This window comes from Myripristis murdjan, chromosome 16 (genome assembly GCF_902150065.1).
Source record: "Myripristis murdjan chromosome 16, fMyrMur1.1, whole genome shotgun sequence".
Taxonomy (NCBI): domain Eukaryota; kingdom Metazoa; phylum Chordata; class Actinopteri; order Holocentriformes; family Holocentridae; genus Myripristis; species Myripristis murdjan.
The window spans coordinates 1,365,067-1,385,084 of NC_043995.1; the positions used below are offsets into that span (position 1 = coordinate 1,365,067).

A 20,018-nucleotide genomic window follows, 5' to 3' on the forward strand; every position below is an offset into this window, starting at 1 on the left:
GGATTCAAAGCCAGGCCACTACAGTGAGGACTCAGCCACCTACCAGGGTGGACACACAAAATAACAGATTCTTGGAGATTGATATTTCTGAATCAACGCAAATCATCTTTCTTCTATCCACGTCATCACGCTCTTTTTCCAGGTCTGACTTCTTTCTAACTGACTGAAAACTTCTATTTGTATGTATTTTATTTAAAGCTCAACACACACATCCATGTATGTTAAGTGAGGAAGGATCAGTGCATCAAGACAGAGTTTTGCACTTTCCGTTGTAATACAGTTCCCCAGGTACTTAACACTGGACAAGTTGTATTTAGTATTGTGCATATTTTCACTTTTTTGAAGGATAGGGTAGAGTGAAGACAAAAATGCAGAGACACCTGTGAGATACAACTGAGACACAACTTGGAATGCCTTGCCACATACAAGGACTATTGGATCAGGGTCTGAAGCAGAGTATCATTGGAAAGAATATGCACATTGTTTTCTTAATGTTAAGACAGCCCACTCTCACATGAAAATGTGTAATAGCTGCATTGGTCCACCAGAGGGATTGTGCCATTGTCACATTTTGCCTCACCTAGATGTGAAAAGTACATGTTTGTATGAAGCTACAGTCCCATGGCATAGTATAGAGTGACAGAGTCCATATTAGGAGGCAGGTGCCCTCTTTGCAGATCCCCTTTTTACCCTTGTCCAACAGTTAATGCCCACTCTGCTTTGGGACCAGGAGGATAGCCCACAGCCACATTTCCCTCTCCCTGCCCCCAGCAAACAGGATACTAAAATAACTAAAAACAGAGAGCGGGTGGCCATCTTTTTATCCCAGCGAGCCTCTTTTCCCCAAGACCATAAGTCCAGCACAGAGCTTAGAGGCAAAAAGTGGAGGTGCATAAACCTTGCAGCTCTGTTGCACCACCCCCGGGTCTCTCCTTCAGGCTCGCTCCAGTGGATCCTTCTATGTCCCAGGGCAGTGCAAGCTGTGCTGCTCCTAGTGATACTATGGCTTATCACACGGCTCACCATAAACTCACTATTTCCAACAGGGACTCTCTGGATGACCAATCAGTCCTTTCTATTTCTCTGGTGCTAAAGGTTACTGAAATTATTGACCACATCCCTAAAATGTTGGGGTTATTCCCTCATACTGTGGATTTTAAGTAACATATTAAAAGTCCAACTCATAATCAGGGCCACACCTTAGAGTTAGTCCTCTCACATGGCATTACTATAAATATATCATCCACTGATGATGTAGGACCACCAGTATATCTTCTGTAATGTTTTCAATAGCACTGTGCAGTTAAAGAATGAGTGCATCATTAAAAGACACCTCCTTACATCTGAAGTAGTCACAAGTTCATTGCTCATTTCTTTGTAACCAACCCTCCTCTTGTTACTATCTTGTCTATGATTTTAATATTATGCTGGACATAGTGGCTCCTATTAAATTTAGAAAGCAATCAGAGTCTATCGTTGATGAAAAAAGTGATGTGCATCTGTGGGTGATCATCAGGTGATCGCCAATCGCCATAATTACATATTTAGTAAATTCTATCTATATGTCTATTTGTATATCTGTAGCTACATATGTATATCTTGTGATGTTGAAGCTGAAAAACATCAGATTACGCTGGGGAATTCAGCATATAAACCCCCTTAAACGGTTGTTTCCAAAATACACTAAATACCAGTGAAAGGCTAAGCAAGCAGTTAATATACATTTTAAATGATTAATCATGATTAATCCATGCCTATCTTCTGATTAACGTGATTAAAAAGGATGAACCTTTTCACAGCCCTTAAATTCCTTGAATTGTCATTTAATGTAAAGTGATGCAATATAGTGGGTTGTTGTGGAGCAAATGTTGCCACCATGGAAACATAATATAATTTCATTTAACCTAATTACTCCTATATAACAAAGTTATGATAAACATACAGTGTTCAATTCATTTTCCAGGCTGCAGGTTTCCACTCTGTCAGCAAGGCCAGCAAACTTGTCTGGATAGGTGCTATTCAGCTTCACCATCCAGTCCAGCACATCTTCTATGTTGATGGTGTCCTCTGCTAGATCAAAGCCATTCAACATCAGCAATCGCATCCTGAAAGAGGAGAAAAAGAGGCATTATTTGAAGACTATACTACCCTTGTCTTCACCTTTAGTATGACATCTGTTCCACACTAGAAGTGAGTGAGCAATAACTCAATGACATTGCCTTAGAAAGTGTTCTGACAGGATCTGACAATGTCGTAGTCACAAAAACCCATGAGATCAATTTTTGCCCTTTTTCCATGTCAAACATGACCGAGCACATACCTATGGTGACTAATGTTAATTGCTTGAATTTAAACTCTTTGCAGTTTCCACATATGCCTCTTTTTTGTTCAGGTCCTTGTACTGGTGATGGAAACATCAATAAGAAACACACACATCTCTATGATTATGCTCAGCATCCATCTCTACTTTCCCCAACATGAACAATGCAGACGTTCAGTGCTTCAGTGTTTCCAGCCAGTAGCGGTGCTTTACCCACAACATGTTGTTGAATTAGGGGAAATCAGTGAATTTTAATAAGGCAAACTAATCTGAATAATCCAACAAGAGCCTTGTGAGAGTTAAATCCACTGTTTCTGTCTGGGGCGGCGTGGCTCAGGAGGTAGAGCGGTCGTCCGGTAACTGGAGGGTTCCCGGCTCCTCCAGAGTGTGTCGAAGTGTCCTTGAGCAAGATACTGAACCCCTCACCGCTCCTGATGGACAGCAAGGTGCCTTGCATGGCAGCCTCTGCCATCAGTGTGTGAATGTGAGGCAAAAACATCGTAAAGTGCTTTGAGTGGTCATTAGACTAGAAAAGCACTACAGAAATGCAGACCATTTACCACAAAAAAGCCTTTTTCTTTTACTTTTACCCAATTAACCCTGTCTCAGTATAACATACTCTACGCTGTGTGTGAATGTGTGTGTTTATAGAGTTAGCACTGACAACACCAACACCACCAAAAAAAAGAGTTTTGTCAGTGGAACATGTACTACTTATCCAGGCTGTGTCCTTACTGCAGTGGCCTGTGTTTGATTCCAGTCCCTGTCCTTTGCTGCATGTCAGCCCCTCTCTGCCCTGCCTTTCCTTTCTCGCTCTACTGTCACTATCAAAATAAAGCTTCTTAATAATTAAAGCTTAATTAACAAAATACAGAAAAATAAATTTGTCTGCTCATTAACGTGCACTTCATTTCTGTGCATAAAATAAAATGAAATAAAATAAGAAAGCAAGACTACATTGTTTATATATTGTTTATATTATCTTAAGATCTAATGTATAGAGGGTTTACTTTATTTCAAATGATTGTGGAGGCTCATCTAAGTTACAACTCCAAATTATTTTCCTTTTTGTGAAACCAGTTCAGGAACAGGCTGCCATTTTTCTCATTTCATATTTTAAAACACAGGACAATTTAGAATTACAGAATCACAGTTGTTTACTGAGACTTTATCCTTACAGAAAAAAAAACAAAAACAAAAAAAAAAAAAAACAGGAAGCGTGCCAGTCACAGGCTGTGATGTTTGTTAAGTACTGCTGGAGAAGGAGCTCTTCTCCTTTTCTCCCCACCCCAGGTAACACACAACTGTAGAAATGAATAAAAGTAGGAAAAAATGGTTTGGATGAAAGCATCTGTTAGAAACTTACAGCTCTCCATTGCATTTTTTTTTTTTTCATAAACTGTTAAAACAACATACCATTTTGTCTATAATTTTTAATAACATTAGTGGCCACTGCAAACGATATATAACATAATTCAACCCAGTAATCTCCCTTACAAAAGACTAATCTGCTGAGACTATAGGTTGTATAATAATACAGCAGAATAATGTACGGGTTGATGCAGCTGGACCCAGGCAAACTGTTTTATTGTTAGCCCTTATGGTTCAGGGGTTATGGGACAAAACTATAGGCTTCTCAGCACAACGTGCTTGGACTCCTAAATGAAGATCATTATTATTCTGCAAACCCATAATTCCTGTCTTGTTGAGGGTCAGTTCCTTTGATGAAGTGTCTTTAAGCCCCATTACAACTAAACTCCAGTGCAATGAATTCTGGACAAAATCATAAAACTGTTTTTATAAAAACTCATTTTTTATATTTCTGCTTTCTTTGATAATGGCAGTAGAGAAAGGGGATAACAGCAAAGAACTTGATCACCCATCGGAACTGTATTGCCATTCTAAATCCTCACCCTTGATTCTTGATAGGGCTGTGCAATATGAAAATATATATCGTGCGCCGGCAGAAAAACGTCATTAGTTCCGTATTTTCCTCTATCGTTCATTTCATTGTGTCACAAATCAGCTCCCCAGTAATTTATTATCCTATTTCATAGTCTGTGATTTGGACGATGCTTAGCGTTCCTCTGCACTCCACACATGAGCGTAGGCAACAGAAACAAGACACGCAAACCTCCTCAGTTCCGGCTGATTGGCGAGACATGAAAATCGGCATCATGTTGTCCTCATCAACCCGCACAAAACGTGACGTCACGCAGAAAGTGTAGCAGAGCCACACGGCCTGGCGTCGCCCGACGTGCAGGCTGAGTTGTGGAGAGGTGCAGGACGCCTCGGCCACACACACCTGCCGCGGCTGTGGCGGCGTGTGGACGGTAAAGTAAACGGCCTGAGGAACTGACTGAGGTAGTGTCCTGCCATATGGCGCATTCATGGCACTGTTGTTGCCTGGGAAAAATGGTGCCTGAGTCGGGAAGCATGTACAGATCGCCGATAGACACCTTCCATCATTACTCTTGCATTTTATTTTGCTTGCTGGTGAATTGAAAATTTGCACAAAGGCTCCAATTAAAAGGAGAAAAATAATAAAATATGATCAAGTACCTTTTATTTGTCATTCATATAATTCGAAATGTATTAAGAGATAGTCCTCTTCATGTGGTTATTTTATATAAACTATTTATTCATGTAACTTACTAAAAATGTGCTATATCTCGATAAATATTGTTATTGGGATATGGAATGACCTAGATTGGGATATGAGATTTAGGCCATATCACACAGCCCTAATTATTGATATAGGCTCTAACAAATGAAATTTGAATTGAGCTTATCAAATCTAAAAAATAAAGCATCCATAAAACTACAGTCGTTTGAAAATTTACTCACAATAGGTTAGAAGACTTCAAATCCCCATTCACTCTGCCTCATTTGGAAAAACAAACACTACTGTATGTTTGTTCTTTACTGTATTTCTTTTACAACCCCTACTCTTTTTATTTGCTTCCATTAGTCCTTTTAAGAAAAATGGACTTAAATTTTCTGGCTTTTTATCAAAGGCATACTGTGTTTCTAAACGCCAAACCTGAAAGCTTGATCAAGTTTACCTTAAACAACCTGTAAACATAACAGGTTATGTGTGAACATATACAGGCTAAGTTACTAAAAACAACAGGTTGGTCCTGATGAAGGTTGATAGACTGAAACGTTGACCCAATAAACAGCAGAGCTTTAATGTGAGTGCGGGAGCAAGTTGTGATTGTTTTGCAGTGAATGTGTCTGGGGATTTGCTCCTAGCACCACCCATTTCAGGAGAATGTGCACGTTGATCAAGCTTTAAGTTACTAACATACCTTTAAACTTTTTGGAGACAGTAGTGGAGCTTACTCCAAGTTAATATACCAAGTTGAGTTGGTAAACCTGCTATCTGGAATACCTCCCACACCACTGATGCTGTGCTCACTGCACCAGCACTCCTGATCACATAATTATCAATAAAAATCTGACCAAGCCCAAGTCAACTAGTGTGTTAGCTTGTAATACAGCTTGCATGTGCACCTTGATACACAACAATAGTCTATCAAAATCTATGGAAATCTGACAGACATATATATGTCACTATCAAGACAATGAAAACCTCACTGAAAATGAAGAATAAAGGAAACATTTTGGGAAAGGGCAAACAGAAAGGATCAGTGAGACTTCCTCTCATCCAGTGACGAGGGGAGACCGGGGACAGTTGCAACAGGGCTGGTTCAGCCAATCAGAAACAAGCTAGAGTGATCACACTCACACTGCACATGCTCAGTAAGATCCTCAACTCAGCAAGAAGACTGAAGACAAAGTAGGAGGCAGTTTTCTTCATTTATTTGGAAAAATGTGTTTTTGCGGTATGAAAGTAATTTTCATCACAAACACTTTTGTAGTGATACTATGTTATGTGAATTAATCCAATTTTTATTTTGTTTGCAACGTGTTTATGTTGTTTTTGAGCTGATATGGTTAGCATTGCACAGTGGCTGTCTGTGTAGCTAGCACATGCTGTTCTGTCATGGCTGCCAGTCCGGGGACGGTTGCAACACTGCACCAAGCTTAGCAGTTATACAAAAAGACCACACAATAATATGTTTTAACATTATGTGGTAGATTTTTTATCATAACATCTCATTTTAAGGTGGTATTTACATGTTATTCATCATTCTAAATTATATTATTTTTGTTTTCAGTATGCCAACTTGTTATACTTGAATACAGTATTAATACATAATTAAATTAATGAATACACAAATAGATAAATAGATAGATAGATAGTTAAAGTGCTCAGCGTTGAGTTGTGAACAACATGTTAATTAAAGGTTTACTGCATTTTAAATGGTCTCATTTCTCATTTCGAAATTGAAATATCAAGAGATTAAATTGCATCTATAACAAAAAGCTGTTATTCGTCAAATAGATCGAAATTGCTTTGATGTTATTGTAAAATAATACATATCTTAAGAATAGTATGCTCATTGAAACAAAAAACTGATAAATATTGGTGAAATGCCCTATATTTATAACATCTTGCTACCTTAATGGATAGTGTTGCAACTGTCCCTGGGTCTGGGGACGGTTGCAACATCTGACTTGAGTCATTCAAATGCATATTGTGAACAACATGTTTTATGCAACCAACTTTAAATGGTATGGGAAATTAGTAGACAGTTGAAGGTTAAATATATAAAAATTTGGTTGATCTAGTCCAAACAGTCCCGGAGTAACAGAGAGAAATGTAAAAAGTGTTGCAACTGTTCCCGGTCTCCCTACTTGACACTTACCTCTCCAAGCAGCTCTCATAGTTGATGGTGGCCTTGAAGCCATAAATGGCAAAGGTGACAATACTGGCAAAAATGGAGGTCCCACTATTAATAGCAGAAACAACGATGGCCTGCCGTTCAAAGTTGTTGTTGTATTCGTTGTAGCTGGCAAAGGCTATGAGGGACCCAAAACCTAAACCCAGAGAGAAGAAAATCTGGGTGGCAGCATTGATCCATGTGATGGGGTTGGCAAGGTGTTCCATCTAAAGACAAACAAACCCACACATGCACATGCATGCATGCACGCACACAAACACACACAAACACAAAATATTAATTGTCCAAAGTTCATGATATAGTTGCCTGATCTTGTCTAACTTAAGATCTATCTGATTATTTCATTATTGTGTGACTGACTGACTTAATGTCAGCATTTAGGTAGCTAACCATAAATCTCATGGTGTTGTGTTGATAATGAACAATTCATTTAAAAGACAAATCTTTTGAATGAACAAACTGAATTGAATCATTTCCTGAAACAATCCATTCATTTCTCAATCAGTTCAGTTGAGCTATAAATCAGCTGCTAGCGAATGTGCAAGGATACATGCGTGCGTCCGTGCATTGGCTAACCATCACAGTCTTTTCAACACATCCGATTAGTACTAATCAAATGTACAGTAGAAGCTACTGTTAGTTAATTCACTTAGCTAAATCAGCCTGCTGACAAAGAGTGTTTTGGAGTAGAAGACAAAGTTTACTGTGTTACAGATCCTAGATTCATACTATTCACTTTTACTGGTAACACTACTAAATGGATCTGCCACCACATCACAGTAGTCTTTTTCTGCTAACCCTCCTTTGCTGAGTACTTATTTAGACATTTGAACAGCAAATTCTTCAACAGATCTCCATGATGGAACCTGGCTGAGATTTGTGACCCAACTAGAACATTTCATTGGGCAACACTTGTGTTCTATTCTTCTGATACCACATAAGCTCATACATTTTAAGTGGTGTATACTGTGAATGTGATGTCATATTTCTGTTGTACCACTTCCAAACTTAAAGCTCAAGCCTACCTTTGGTGTGAACATGTATTTGAGACCGTTGATGGCACCATGAAGTGTGACACCCCGGATCAGGTAGACAAGAAGCACCAGGTATGGGAATGTGGCTGTGAAATACACCACCTATGGAGTCACATAGCATGTTAGGGTCAAAGTTCAGCTATGTACTGAGGTTTTCCAGCACATTTCAAAACACTCAATTTGCATTGAAAATTACCTTGCAGTGACAATGAATGTTGTTAGCACATATAAATACAACCTGAGCTTTTTTGCTGTTACAAATTTGAAGGCTGCAGAAGCCCCCTGCGGTCACATGGTATACTGAATCTGAACACACACATTCATAAACCATACCCTTGAATTATGAAACCCTATCTTCAACCAACAACTGACCAAAAGGTCATTTGTTCATAGATTACAAATCTGAGGGTATGGTCAATGGTATGGTATGGGGGGTGGGGCGGGGTGGGGGGTGAAGGCATAAGGATAAGGGGTGTCGCTCCCAGACATTCAGTGACCACAGCAAATGTCTTTGTGACCTCGTCAGACCAGGTATGAAGGAGAATTTCACTTTTTGGTTTAATCAAAACTGAAATCATTTGCTTCACAAACAAGAACAATAAAAAAGCAATACGATTTAGCATAATGCAACAACTTTAAGCACTTAAACTACAAAACTCGTAAACTGCTAGCAATAGCAAATTCAGCTTTGATACTTTTGACCCTGGTAACAGAGCATTATCAGACAATGATTGCATTGCCAATCAGCACTGTCAGTCACAAGAATGTGTACACATGTACTGGTACTGGTACTGCTGTACTGCATCGCGGTGAGTGTAAGGTGTAATTGGTCCGCTGGGAAACAAACTGCCCACAAAAATCAGTGGTCAAATGGTCAGTCAAATTCCATTTCCAGTCAGAGTAAGCTCTCTGCTAACCTGAACTTGACCAAAAACTCCACCAGGTGATTTCACTGATCACCTCGGCTTCAAGCAGAGAGAAAGGACTAATCAGTGAAATCACCTGGAGCACTTTTTGGTTGGAATGACAACCTGTTGTTTGTTGGCCCTCCATGGCACCAGTCTGACACCCCTGGGGTACAGCTTCTGCTGCTGGGTGGCAGGAGAAGGCCTTCAGAAAATAAAAATAAAATCTGAACATATTTATTTAAGTGCATTCATTTAATTTTTACATGTTAATGTTAACTCACTTCAATGCTAAATTAAAATATAAAATATATACATGCACAGGTACAGGGAATTATTATTAATATACTCCCCTCCCTAATAACCAATAAAATGTGTTGTGCATGTCCGAATTTAGATAGCCCCAGCACCAAGGCCAAGAGGACTTTTCAGCTGCTTGGAACATCAGCATGTTTATGAGTCTGCATGCAAGCAGCAGCCTAAGACTACTGAGCATCAAAAGGAATAGAAGTTGAAAAAAGAAAAGCTGCCTGAGAGATTCTCCACTATGAATTCAAGAATGCAGACAATGGACAATCAGTTCACAAACACATCCTTTTAATGAACTTGACAAGGACTAATCAATGATGCTTGCGTGCCATTGGTGCATGAACTAGCCAGACATTACCAACAGTGTACTCTTTGTGTTTGCTATCCTTGGTATTGAATGATGTTTGACATGGTGTTGATGATTTTGTTGCTTGCCACTTCAATTTTTCCTTTTTAATAAATTTGCAAAAATTTCTAAAATTCTGTTTTCATTTTGTCATCATAGGATACTGAGTGTAGATTAATGAGACAAAAAATGAATTTAAAAGATTGTAGCATCAGGCTGCAACATAACAAAAGTGAAAAAAAAAAGTGAGGGAAGTCTGAATATTTTCTGAATGCAGTGGAGTAGGACAATAAAGATAGCCTTGCACCTTGAACTTCGGCTAGATTTGACTGCATTATTGCTCTATTGCTGTGGTTTTATGATCTACATGTTTTATTGTTTTGTCCTACCCATTATTAATTTATGGAAATTAAATATTGGGAGCAGTAATTTTAGTTGTGGTAGTTGTTAGTCTTTGGTTGTTGTGGACAAATGCCATGGTAGAGCACCAAAATACATAGGGTATCAGGGTACCAGTAACATGTGAAAACCAAGTGCTGAGTGCTGACAAATATGTAAGGTGTGTTCATTGCCATTTCATGGGATCCCTGCTCTGTGCCATGCCACAGGCTGAGGCAGCTGAGGACAGTGCCATGCAGTGCAAACAGACCTTTATCCACTAATCACAGGCTTGATGGTCCCAGTGGATGGGAAAACTGTCCTGAGAAGGCAGCAACTGAGTGCTTCACTCCACGGATTAAAAAAAAAAAAAAAAAAAAAACATTTCCAATTTTGTATGTTTCCAGCTTTGAGAATGCAGGCCTAACATTCAAACTTATACACCCCCACCTTATCTCTGTGTAAATGGGAGGAGGAAATGAGGGGCCAAAATGTCCACACACAACTCACATACAATGTCAGCAAGATTCTATGCTGACATTTAATGTGAACTGGCTGATTGTGTGGTTGAATTGAAAAGCAGACTGAATTGATCAAAAGTACCACAAACAGTTGAGGCATGCTTGTCATAGAACAATTTCCTTTGAACTGGCCCCTAGCCATAACAAATAACATTTGGCATGTAATTTGAATTACTTTCCATTACCCCCTCCCATATTTTTGTAGTCCTACATCGGAAAGCCCAAAAATGCATATGCAACTGGCTGCACATACAATTTTCAATGGTGCCATTTTTTTTTTAATTGCACCAGTGCTGTGGACCTTGGAAACTCAAGGACACATGCTATTTACCTTGTTTGCACGTGAACTGCACTGCAAATCCCTGATAAATAAGTGCTGTAGTTGTGATGGCTCATAGTACTTTTTTCCTGAACGTTGCCTGTAAGGTAGCACTTCATTTAATTGTGTGAGTGTGCGTGTGTGTGTGCCCCATCAAAAAATTGTGTGCATGATGCCCTTGCATGCTGTCAAACATAACAATTCACTTGTTATGCCATAATAGTACTTTGACAAAAGTGAGTGTAGCAGAGACATCAAAACAGTCCCTCATCAATACATCTCACACTCTGCGCCCCTCTCTGGATGGACGCCCAGGATCCCTGCCGTCTAAGTGCAGTTCAGTTCAGTTCAGATTTCTTATTTACTTATTTTGGGATAATAAATCCCAAGAGGAGAAATTTATCTTGCAGCATGGCTCAGCACTCACAAACTACAGAAGCACAATCAGTTAATCAGAGAAAATCATGCTTGCACATGGACCCCTCATGACCATGCAAGAGAGGATTTTGCAGAAGTGGTCTTTGTAGCAATATTTGAGCAAAAATACATGTTTGGGAAGTCCTGAGCATACGACGGGACACCATTGATTTGGATTATACAGCATGACAATGGTGAACTTTTTAAACAACACTTCTGATAGCCTTCTGTGTTTTAAAATTGTGCAATTTCAGACCCAATTTTTTTCCACAGGATCAGAGATGATGGGCATTTTTGGAGTACGAATTTACCATGCTAGAAAAGTTTTCTTTGTCAGAAAGCAGCACATGGTGAGTGCTACAAAATTATGTATTATGGATTCGGATTTCTGATTACTACTGTTGTTGGAACCGCTATTAGTATTGTCGTCACTGCCATTATCACCACTAGTATTACTATACAGCCCTATGTCGAACTGCATCATTCTATGTCCTGCAATGTGCTCCTTCCTCTCTCTCTCCCTCTCTCTCTCTCTCTCCCTCTCTCTCTCTCTCTCTCCATCTCTCAATCCTTCTGGTCAAAGCAGATGGCTGCCCACCCAGAGCTGGGTTCTGCTCGAGGTCCTGTTAAAAGGGTTTTTCCTCGCCACTGTTACCCTGTGCTGCTCTTGGGGGACATTTTGCTCCATGGATTTGGCCAAGATCTGTTGGGTTTCTGTAAAGCGCCTTGAGATTACTTTTGTTATAATTGGACACTATAAATAAAACTGAATTGAATTGAATATGGTTGCATGTATGGAATGAGAGCTAAGCAATACAAATACATTTACAAATTCTCAGCCCTGTGTCATCACTGGAACCCTCTACTATCATTTAGTATTGAATTAAGGCTGCTGTTATGTGCCAAGCAGGGGCGTTTGTGTGGTTTTCCTCCCCCTGCTTTTCTTTCCCTCTTGCTTTTCTCTCTCCCCCTCCCCTGTTCTCGTTCTCCAGGTGCCACCTGTGATGTCCTGCCCTTGCGGCCCATTGGGTATCTTGACTTTGTCGTGGCCAATCCGACTCCAGAGGTCCCTGTAAAAGGAGCCTCCCTGCAAGAGTTGCTCTCTCTTCTCTTTTGTTGTCCTGCTGTCAGCCTGTGTGTTTGTTGGGTTGACTAGTTTTTGTAAAGGTATGTGGTGGGAGGTTGGTAACTTTAGGTAAATTGGGGGTACCCTATACATTTTTCATTCACGTAGAGGAACTATGTCTAAATACACCAAGAGTAGTTGGTTCCCCTCTGTATTTTTGGAGATGACCATGTTAGGTAAGTTAGTCAGGCCTTTTTCTTTCATATTGTTTTCATGATTTAGTCCAGACAGGCCTGGTTTTGTTGAATTAATTTCATTTGTTTGGCACAACCATTCAGTTCCATCCTCCCCCACTTATAGAACCTTGAGTTTTTTGTATAAATTAAAATGAGTTGTAAATAAATAACTTTAATCCCCTTTACTCGTACTCTGACTCCTTCAATTGTTGGTTGTTGTGTTGTCTCCTTAAAATGGGGACGCAACAGCCGTGGATAGTAAAGCACCAAGTTGGCTGAGCTGGCTAAGACAGTACTCTCCTGGCCATGGCTCAGTACATTCCCACAAAGCCCTGCTATATAATCCCTGGTAAAGGGTGACACAGCATTTGCTGTTAGGGCCCCAATGCTTTGTAGCAACTGACCAGAGGAGCTTAGACTGACAAAGTCCCTGTTATAAATCACTTATCATTTATATGGCTTAATCATTTATTTTTATCAGTTAACTTTTTTAATCAGTTACTCTTTTTAATTGCTCTTTTGTTTTTCTATTTCCTTTATCTCTCTCTGATTGTGATGCACTTTGTTACTCTGTTTACTATTGTACATCTTTATTAAAGCACCTTTCAGTGATTATATAAATAGTTATTCAACCGTTAGATCTAGCCGGCTGATTTGATTGAACAAGAGGCATGCTATGAGTGCTGATTCAGCAGATAAAGTACAGCTCTCTGATGTTTAACAACATGTATTTGTCTGCTTTACAAGTGCTCTGTAATAACTATCACTAGAATTAACTAGGGGTCTACCAGGCCAATTATTGGAGCAGACATTCAGCATTTGCAGATTGTTATTGATGTTTTGTTTTGCTCATGACAGAAAAAATTTAGTTTTTTAAAAAGTATGCTACTTTTTTTTTTTTTTTTTTTTTTCTCCCATCCACCACCCCCCCCCCTAATGGGGACCAAATTTTTTTTTCTTTATTTTTAATCTTTTTCTTTCTCTTTCATTTTTATATACACCCACATATATATATATATATATATATATATATATATATATATATACATATATATACATACATTCACATACACACACACACACACATACATACATACATACATACATACATACATACATACATATACATACACATACATACATATATACATTCATACACACGTACACATATACATATATATACATACATACACATGCACATGCATACACATTTTTTCTCTTTTGGGAAAAAAACCAACAAATAATCAGGTGGCAGTAACAGGCAAACCATCCACTTCACAAGCACAAAGGCAGACAAAAACAAAAACAAGACAACATAAGAAAAGTATCCAATAAGCGAATGACACCAAACAAAAACAAAACAAAACAAAACAAAAACAAAAACAAAAACTAACAAGTACAAACACTGTAACAAGGGGATCCTGTCTATAATGCTAAACACTGCAATGGCTCAGCATTGATCGTTTAAATAATCAAATTAGTTTTTTTTTTTTTTCCTCTCCTCCTTCCCTCTCCTCCTTGTTTCCTTTCTTTTCTTTTCACCACCCCTCAGCTTCAATGAACTGTCTCCATCTTTCCATGTGATACTGTCTATCTGTGATAAAAAAGTATGCTACTTTGGCTCTGCTGCAGCTGTGTCTCTCTGTTTTAATTCACCACTCTGTCTCACTTGATGTCCCGTTCACAACACTATCCGATTGGCTAGATGTCACATGGGTAATAGCCAACCAACACTAAAGCCTCAGGGTATGAAACATTCTTTGTTGGCATAGTAAACTGTAATAACACACCAACAAATGAAAACACAAATACTGAATATCCATCAGCTGTTAACACTGCCCACAGACAAACTCATTTCCCAGAAGATGATAAATGGATAGCACCACTGGACATGAATAGTACTATTGGCACACTGTATTTGGACACTGGTGCCAATGCAAACTTGACCATTATGTCTAATATTGTGGCAATGAAAGAGAAACCAAAAATAAAAACAGTGCCATTGAAAGGCCATAATACAAAAGAAATGGACTTTTTGGGACATGGAGACTCGAAGTGAAAAACTAAGGACATGCGTTTTTCTCTGTTGCTGAAGGGCACAACTCACTGCTAGCAAAGAACCATGCTTAAAGTTAGGATTAGTTAAAAGAGTGTATCAAATTAACCTTAACAGCTCAGCCGAGAGCAAGTCATGACTCTGTGAGCACTACTGTGTACAACTCGCCAGATGTTTTTAAAGGGCAAGGGACACTATCCTATACATACACTACTCACAAAAAGTTAGGGATATTGGGCTTTCGGGTGAAATTTCAGGATGAACCTAAAATGCATTATAACCTTTACAGTTGAACTTAATGTGACCTTCTGTAAACTTTTGAATGCACATGTCCAACTGTTCAGTGTTTCAGTACTTTTTGCACAAGTTGCTGTTCTCTAACAAGGAGTTTAACGGCAAAATTCACAACAAGTGTTTGATCCATGAATCAACCAATAAATTTCCTGGTTCAATTAGAATTGGCATTTAAACAGTCCTCCTCATCATGCTGTTCACATCAGCAGCACCTCGCCATTGCGAGGCTTCAAACAGGATGTTCTCAGACGGAAGTGGCCACTGAGCTTAGAGTGTCACAGAGTGTCATCAGCAGGTTGCAACAGAGATACAGAGAGACTGGAAGAGTCACAGAAAGGCACAGAAGTGGACATCCTTTGGCCACATCCCACACTGATGACCGCTTCATTGTGAACAGTGCCCTGCGGAACCGGATGATGAATACCACTCAACTCCAGGCACATTTAAGGGAGGTGAGAGGCACCCAAGTGTCACGTCAGACCATTTGAAACCATTTACATCAGCATGGTCTGCGTGCTAGACGAACTGCAAGGGTACCTGACCACACCACCAGGCACAGGTGTCATCGTCTTGCATGGGCCAGGGAGCATTTACGCTGGACGAGGGACCAGTGGGCCTCAGTGCTGTTCTCTGATGAAAGCCGATTCATGTTGAGCAGAAATGATGGCCGCCAACGATGTTGGAGACGTCAAGGAGAGCCCTATGCATCAGCCACTGTTGTCACCAGACGAGCCTTTGGTGGTGGTGGTGTTACAGTGTGGGCAGGTGTGTCTAGTCAGTACAGAACTGCCCTACACTTTGTGAATGGTACAGTGAGCCCATACTACCTGAATAACATCATTAATCCAGTCATTGTGCCCCTGCATGAACAACACAGGCCTAATTTCATCTTCATGGACAACAACGCTCCAGCTCATCAAGGTCGCATCATTAGGGAACGGCTGCTGGAGACTGGGGTACCTCAAATGGAGTGGCCTGCACTTTCTCCAGACCTGAATCCCATAGAAAACCTATGGGATCAGCTGAGTCGCCGTGTAGAGGCTCGGAGCTCTGTACCCCAGAACCTCAATGTCCTGAGGGCCGCCCTTCAAGAAGAGTGGGATGCCATGCCTCAGCAGACAATAAGTCGACTTGTGAACAGCATGAGACATCGTTGTCAAGCTGTAATTGATGCTCAAGGGCACATGACAAGTTATTGACACTGACATTTTTTGTTGTGGTATATCCACCACTCTTGTTGCATGCTTCTACTTAAATGCCCTACTTTCTTGATATAATATCACTGTAGCGTGAACTTTTTACATTTTCCATAAATTTCACCCAGAACGGGACAGCATGTCCATACTTGGAGTGATCAGGAATGCTGAGGTGCCCACAGTCTATGTTAACACTATGGCATGTGTCAATGAAAAGAGCAGAGAATTGAGAGTGTGCATGGACCTGAAGGATTTGAATGAAAACATCAAACGTGAATATTACCAGATCCCAAAGCATGAAGACATCACAGTGAAATGGCAAATGCCATGTTCTTCACAAAGCCTGATACGTCTCAAGGCATTTGGCAACTGAAACTGGGTAAGGACAGTACAAAATATTGTGCATTCCACACACCTTTGGCAACTGGTCTGCAAAGTCATCTGCCATGTGTGAACTCCTGCACAAAGAGAATGAATTTGTATAGACACTTACAGCTGAGCAAGGATGGCAGACTCTCAAAACCACGCGGACAACAGCACTTGTGCTCATTTTCTTTGACCCAAGAAAACAGCCTACAGATGCCTGGAGTAGGATGGAGTAGGTGAAGAGGGCCACTGAAAGCCTGTAGCATACGCATCCAGGTCAACACTGAAAGTCAATTTGAAAAAGAGTGTCTTGGACTGGTGTTGAGTCTTGAAAAATTCCATAGTTATGTCTACTGCCTTCCTACTTTCACTGCAGAGACAGACCACCATCTGGTGATTGCCATAACAGAAGTTGGATGAACTGTCTCCCACAGTTCAATGACTCATGATGAAATTGCAGAGGTACAATTTCAACTTGATCTACATAGCAGGCAAGTACTTGGTACTTACAGACACTCTATCATGACACGAGGCAAGAGTCTGGTGCAGCCACTGCTGAAGAGCCGGCGTGGGTCTGTAGAGAGGCCGGCTAGCCCGAGGAGCACCGGCGTCATGGCCACTGGTGGAGGGGGAGACGAGAGGAGGCGCTGTGGGATCTACGGAGGGGTGAAGTAAGCTTCATCCCTCCTCCCAGCTAAGTACCTCTCCTTATTGTATTAATGACATTGGAGTAGCCTAGATTAACCACCTTATGCAGCTACCAGGCTATATTATGCAGCTACCAGGCTATGTTATGCAGCTACCAGGCTATATTCGCTCGAGAGACGTTGGGTCTGAGTTGTAGTGTGCATGCTCTTATTTGTGGATTTCACTGCGGTGACTTAAGTGGACTTGTTTGTAGTGGTGTTATATTGGAAGCACCTAGACCCACCGCACTCTTTTAAAGCCACAGCCTGAGTAATAGCAGCGCAGACTCGAGTAGCCACTGTGGAAGGTACCGTGCACCCCTTAATGTTGCCATTTGTGTGCAGGCTACCCTCCGCCACCGGACCCGCGGACGTGGGCGACGAGAACGCCACCTCCAGTGACGCCTGGACTACGGCCCAGCACCAGCACTTTAGACCTTGGCTTTTACTTGGACTGAAGGCCTGGACTCTTTTTAACCATTTTAACTATTTTTTATTGTGAATAAACAACTTTGATTTTAGCTATTGCTGTTATCGTCTGTGTGCTGATTTGGACAGAGGGCTCCTCAGTGGGACAGAATGAGAGTTCGGGGTTTTCAACACCCGTTGCATTATCACATCAGGAGTGATCTAAGTGTTGTGGATGGTCTGTTACTCAAACAAAGGATTGTCATACCACACAACCTGAGACATGACATGTTGCAAAGAATTCATGAAGGCCATCTCGGTGTGGAGAAATGAAAAAGGCAGGCAAGAGAAGTAGTCTTCTGGCCTGGCATAATGCTCACATGGCTTTTCATACCATTCTTATGCTGACAATACCCTGTTTCTCCTATCGTTCCAGCCTACCTGGCAGGGCTCCCAACAGGCATGCTCAAGCCTCTGCAGATGATCCAGAACATAGTGGTACATCTAGTAAACAACCAGCTGAAAACTGCACGTCACTCCACTGTTCATATCCCTCCACTGGCTCCCAGTTGCTGCTCACATCAAATTCAAATCCTTGACACTGACCTATGAAACAGCAACCACAACTGTTCCTACCCACCTGAATTCCCTCTTTGCACTCCCTCCTGCCCACTTCACTCCACCATAGAGTGGCGCCTGATGTTGCCAGCAGAACAAGGCCCTAAATCACAAGCTTTAATCTTCTCTTCTGTGGTTCCTCGGTGGTGGAATGAGCTTTCGAACTGATTTTGATTTGCAGTTTCTCTTAATCCTAATGGATTGTGTAATGCCCCATATAAAAAATATGCCTCTATGCTTTCTTCCTTCCTCTGTGCACTTTATGCACTCTATACATTACCTCCTTGCACTGCATTGTAGCGCTGCCTTGTAGCACCTATGTCCAGAACCAGAGCTTTATGGTGCTTGATGTCATTGTTTTCTCCTGAATAGATCTTTGGTTGTGGTGAATAAAAATCTCATATGTTCGTCACTTTGGATAGGAGCGTCTGCCAAATGAATTGTAATTGTAATTGAGAGACTAATAAGTGGATGTGGAAATTGTCACAAACAGACAAACTAAAGAACCAATGATGGTGGGCGGCCACCATCATTGACTTTGTCCTTTTAATTTCTGTCATCACACATGCAAAGTCTGCATTCTCTATGTATATGCCATTCTCATGGCATACACATAGCTGCTGTGAATAATAATGATCCATATTTCAACAGTAAAGACTGGAAGGACGTTTCCACACAACATGACTTCCAACACAATACATCAATTCCATAGCTCCTGAAAAAGGCTGTGGATAGCAACTTTGATCCATACCATGCCTTACTCACATATAGAGAGATCTCCTGCTGAATTATTGATGAACAGAAAGCTCTGGACCACACTTTTGCCCTGTTGCTTAGTGACAAAAACAACAAGATTCAATTCTTGGACAAAAGCTTATGCAACTGAGGCTGAAGCAAAAGTGATCTTATCACTAATCTTTTCTTGAACCACTGTAAAGATTTAATGTGGTCAGGGCTTAAGGTCCTGATACTTGGAATAAAAATCAACAGTGCTCCAGGAAGTTGCTCCAAGATCATACAAGTTGAGGACAGAGGATAGACATATCCTCAGAAAAGAGACTGTACAGGAACACAGTGACTGCTAGTGACATGCCTGAGTCAGCATCTCCACCAGTTGAGACATGTAACATGAACTGTTACCCAGACTTGCGTACCAACACAAACACACAGGACAAGCAAGTGTCAAGGAGATCCAAAAGACCAAGACAACCTGACAGACTTAACTTGTAAAGTAATTCAAATATTATTATTTTTTAAAAGCACATGTGACCAGAAAGTGATTTCAAACATTTGTAAAGTTTGAAAGTTGATTGTGAAATATGAAGTTGTGAAAAAACACAAAATATGCAAAGTTTAATCTCTTTTTTGAAGTATTTGTGTTAAGGAGTATATGTTATATATGTTGTATGTTATATGTTGTATATGTTTATCAGTTGTTGTTGTTGCCACGTTGTGAAAATACTTATTATTATTGTGTTTTCCTTAAGGGAAAGGGGATGTTACGATATTTGGTCAATCACATATCTAATGACCAATAGGTGGTAGCAGTGGTCTACAAGTGCAGTATGGATTGTTTATCATGTTTGAACTCTTTTTCTTGTTAGAAAATAAGGAATAATACATCCATTAAAAGACACAAGAAGTATTTACATTCAACTATTCAATGAAGTTTGTGATCTTGAGTAGAATGAAAGTTGCTTTATTTTGCAGTAACACAACAATCATTTGACTG

General features: G+C 40.3%; 1 protein-coding gene across 1 annotated transcript in view; it reads right to left on the reverse strand.

The window, feature by feature from the left end:
* The window catches only part of slc6a20 (solute carrier family 6 member 20), a 50,357-nt gene that overhangs the window by 8,573 nt on the left and 21,766 nt on the right, over positions 1-20,018 (reverse strand). The window contains exons 5-7 of the mRNA XM_030072044.1: positions 8,157-8,267; positions 7,096-7,337; positions 1,943-2,105 (exon numbers count right to left, since the gene is read on the reverse strand). Coding sequence (XP_029927904.1) covers positions 1,943-2,105; positions 7,096-7,337; positions 8,157-8,267 — 516 coding nt within the window. The remainder of the gene's footprint in view (positions 1-1,942; positions 2,106-7,095; positions 7,338-8,156; positions 8,268-20,018) is intronic.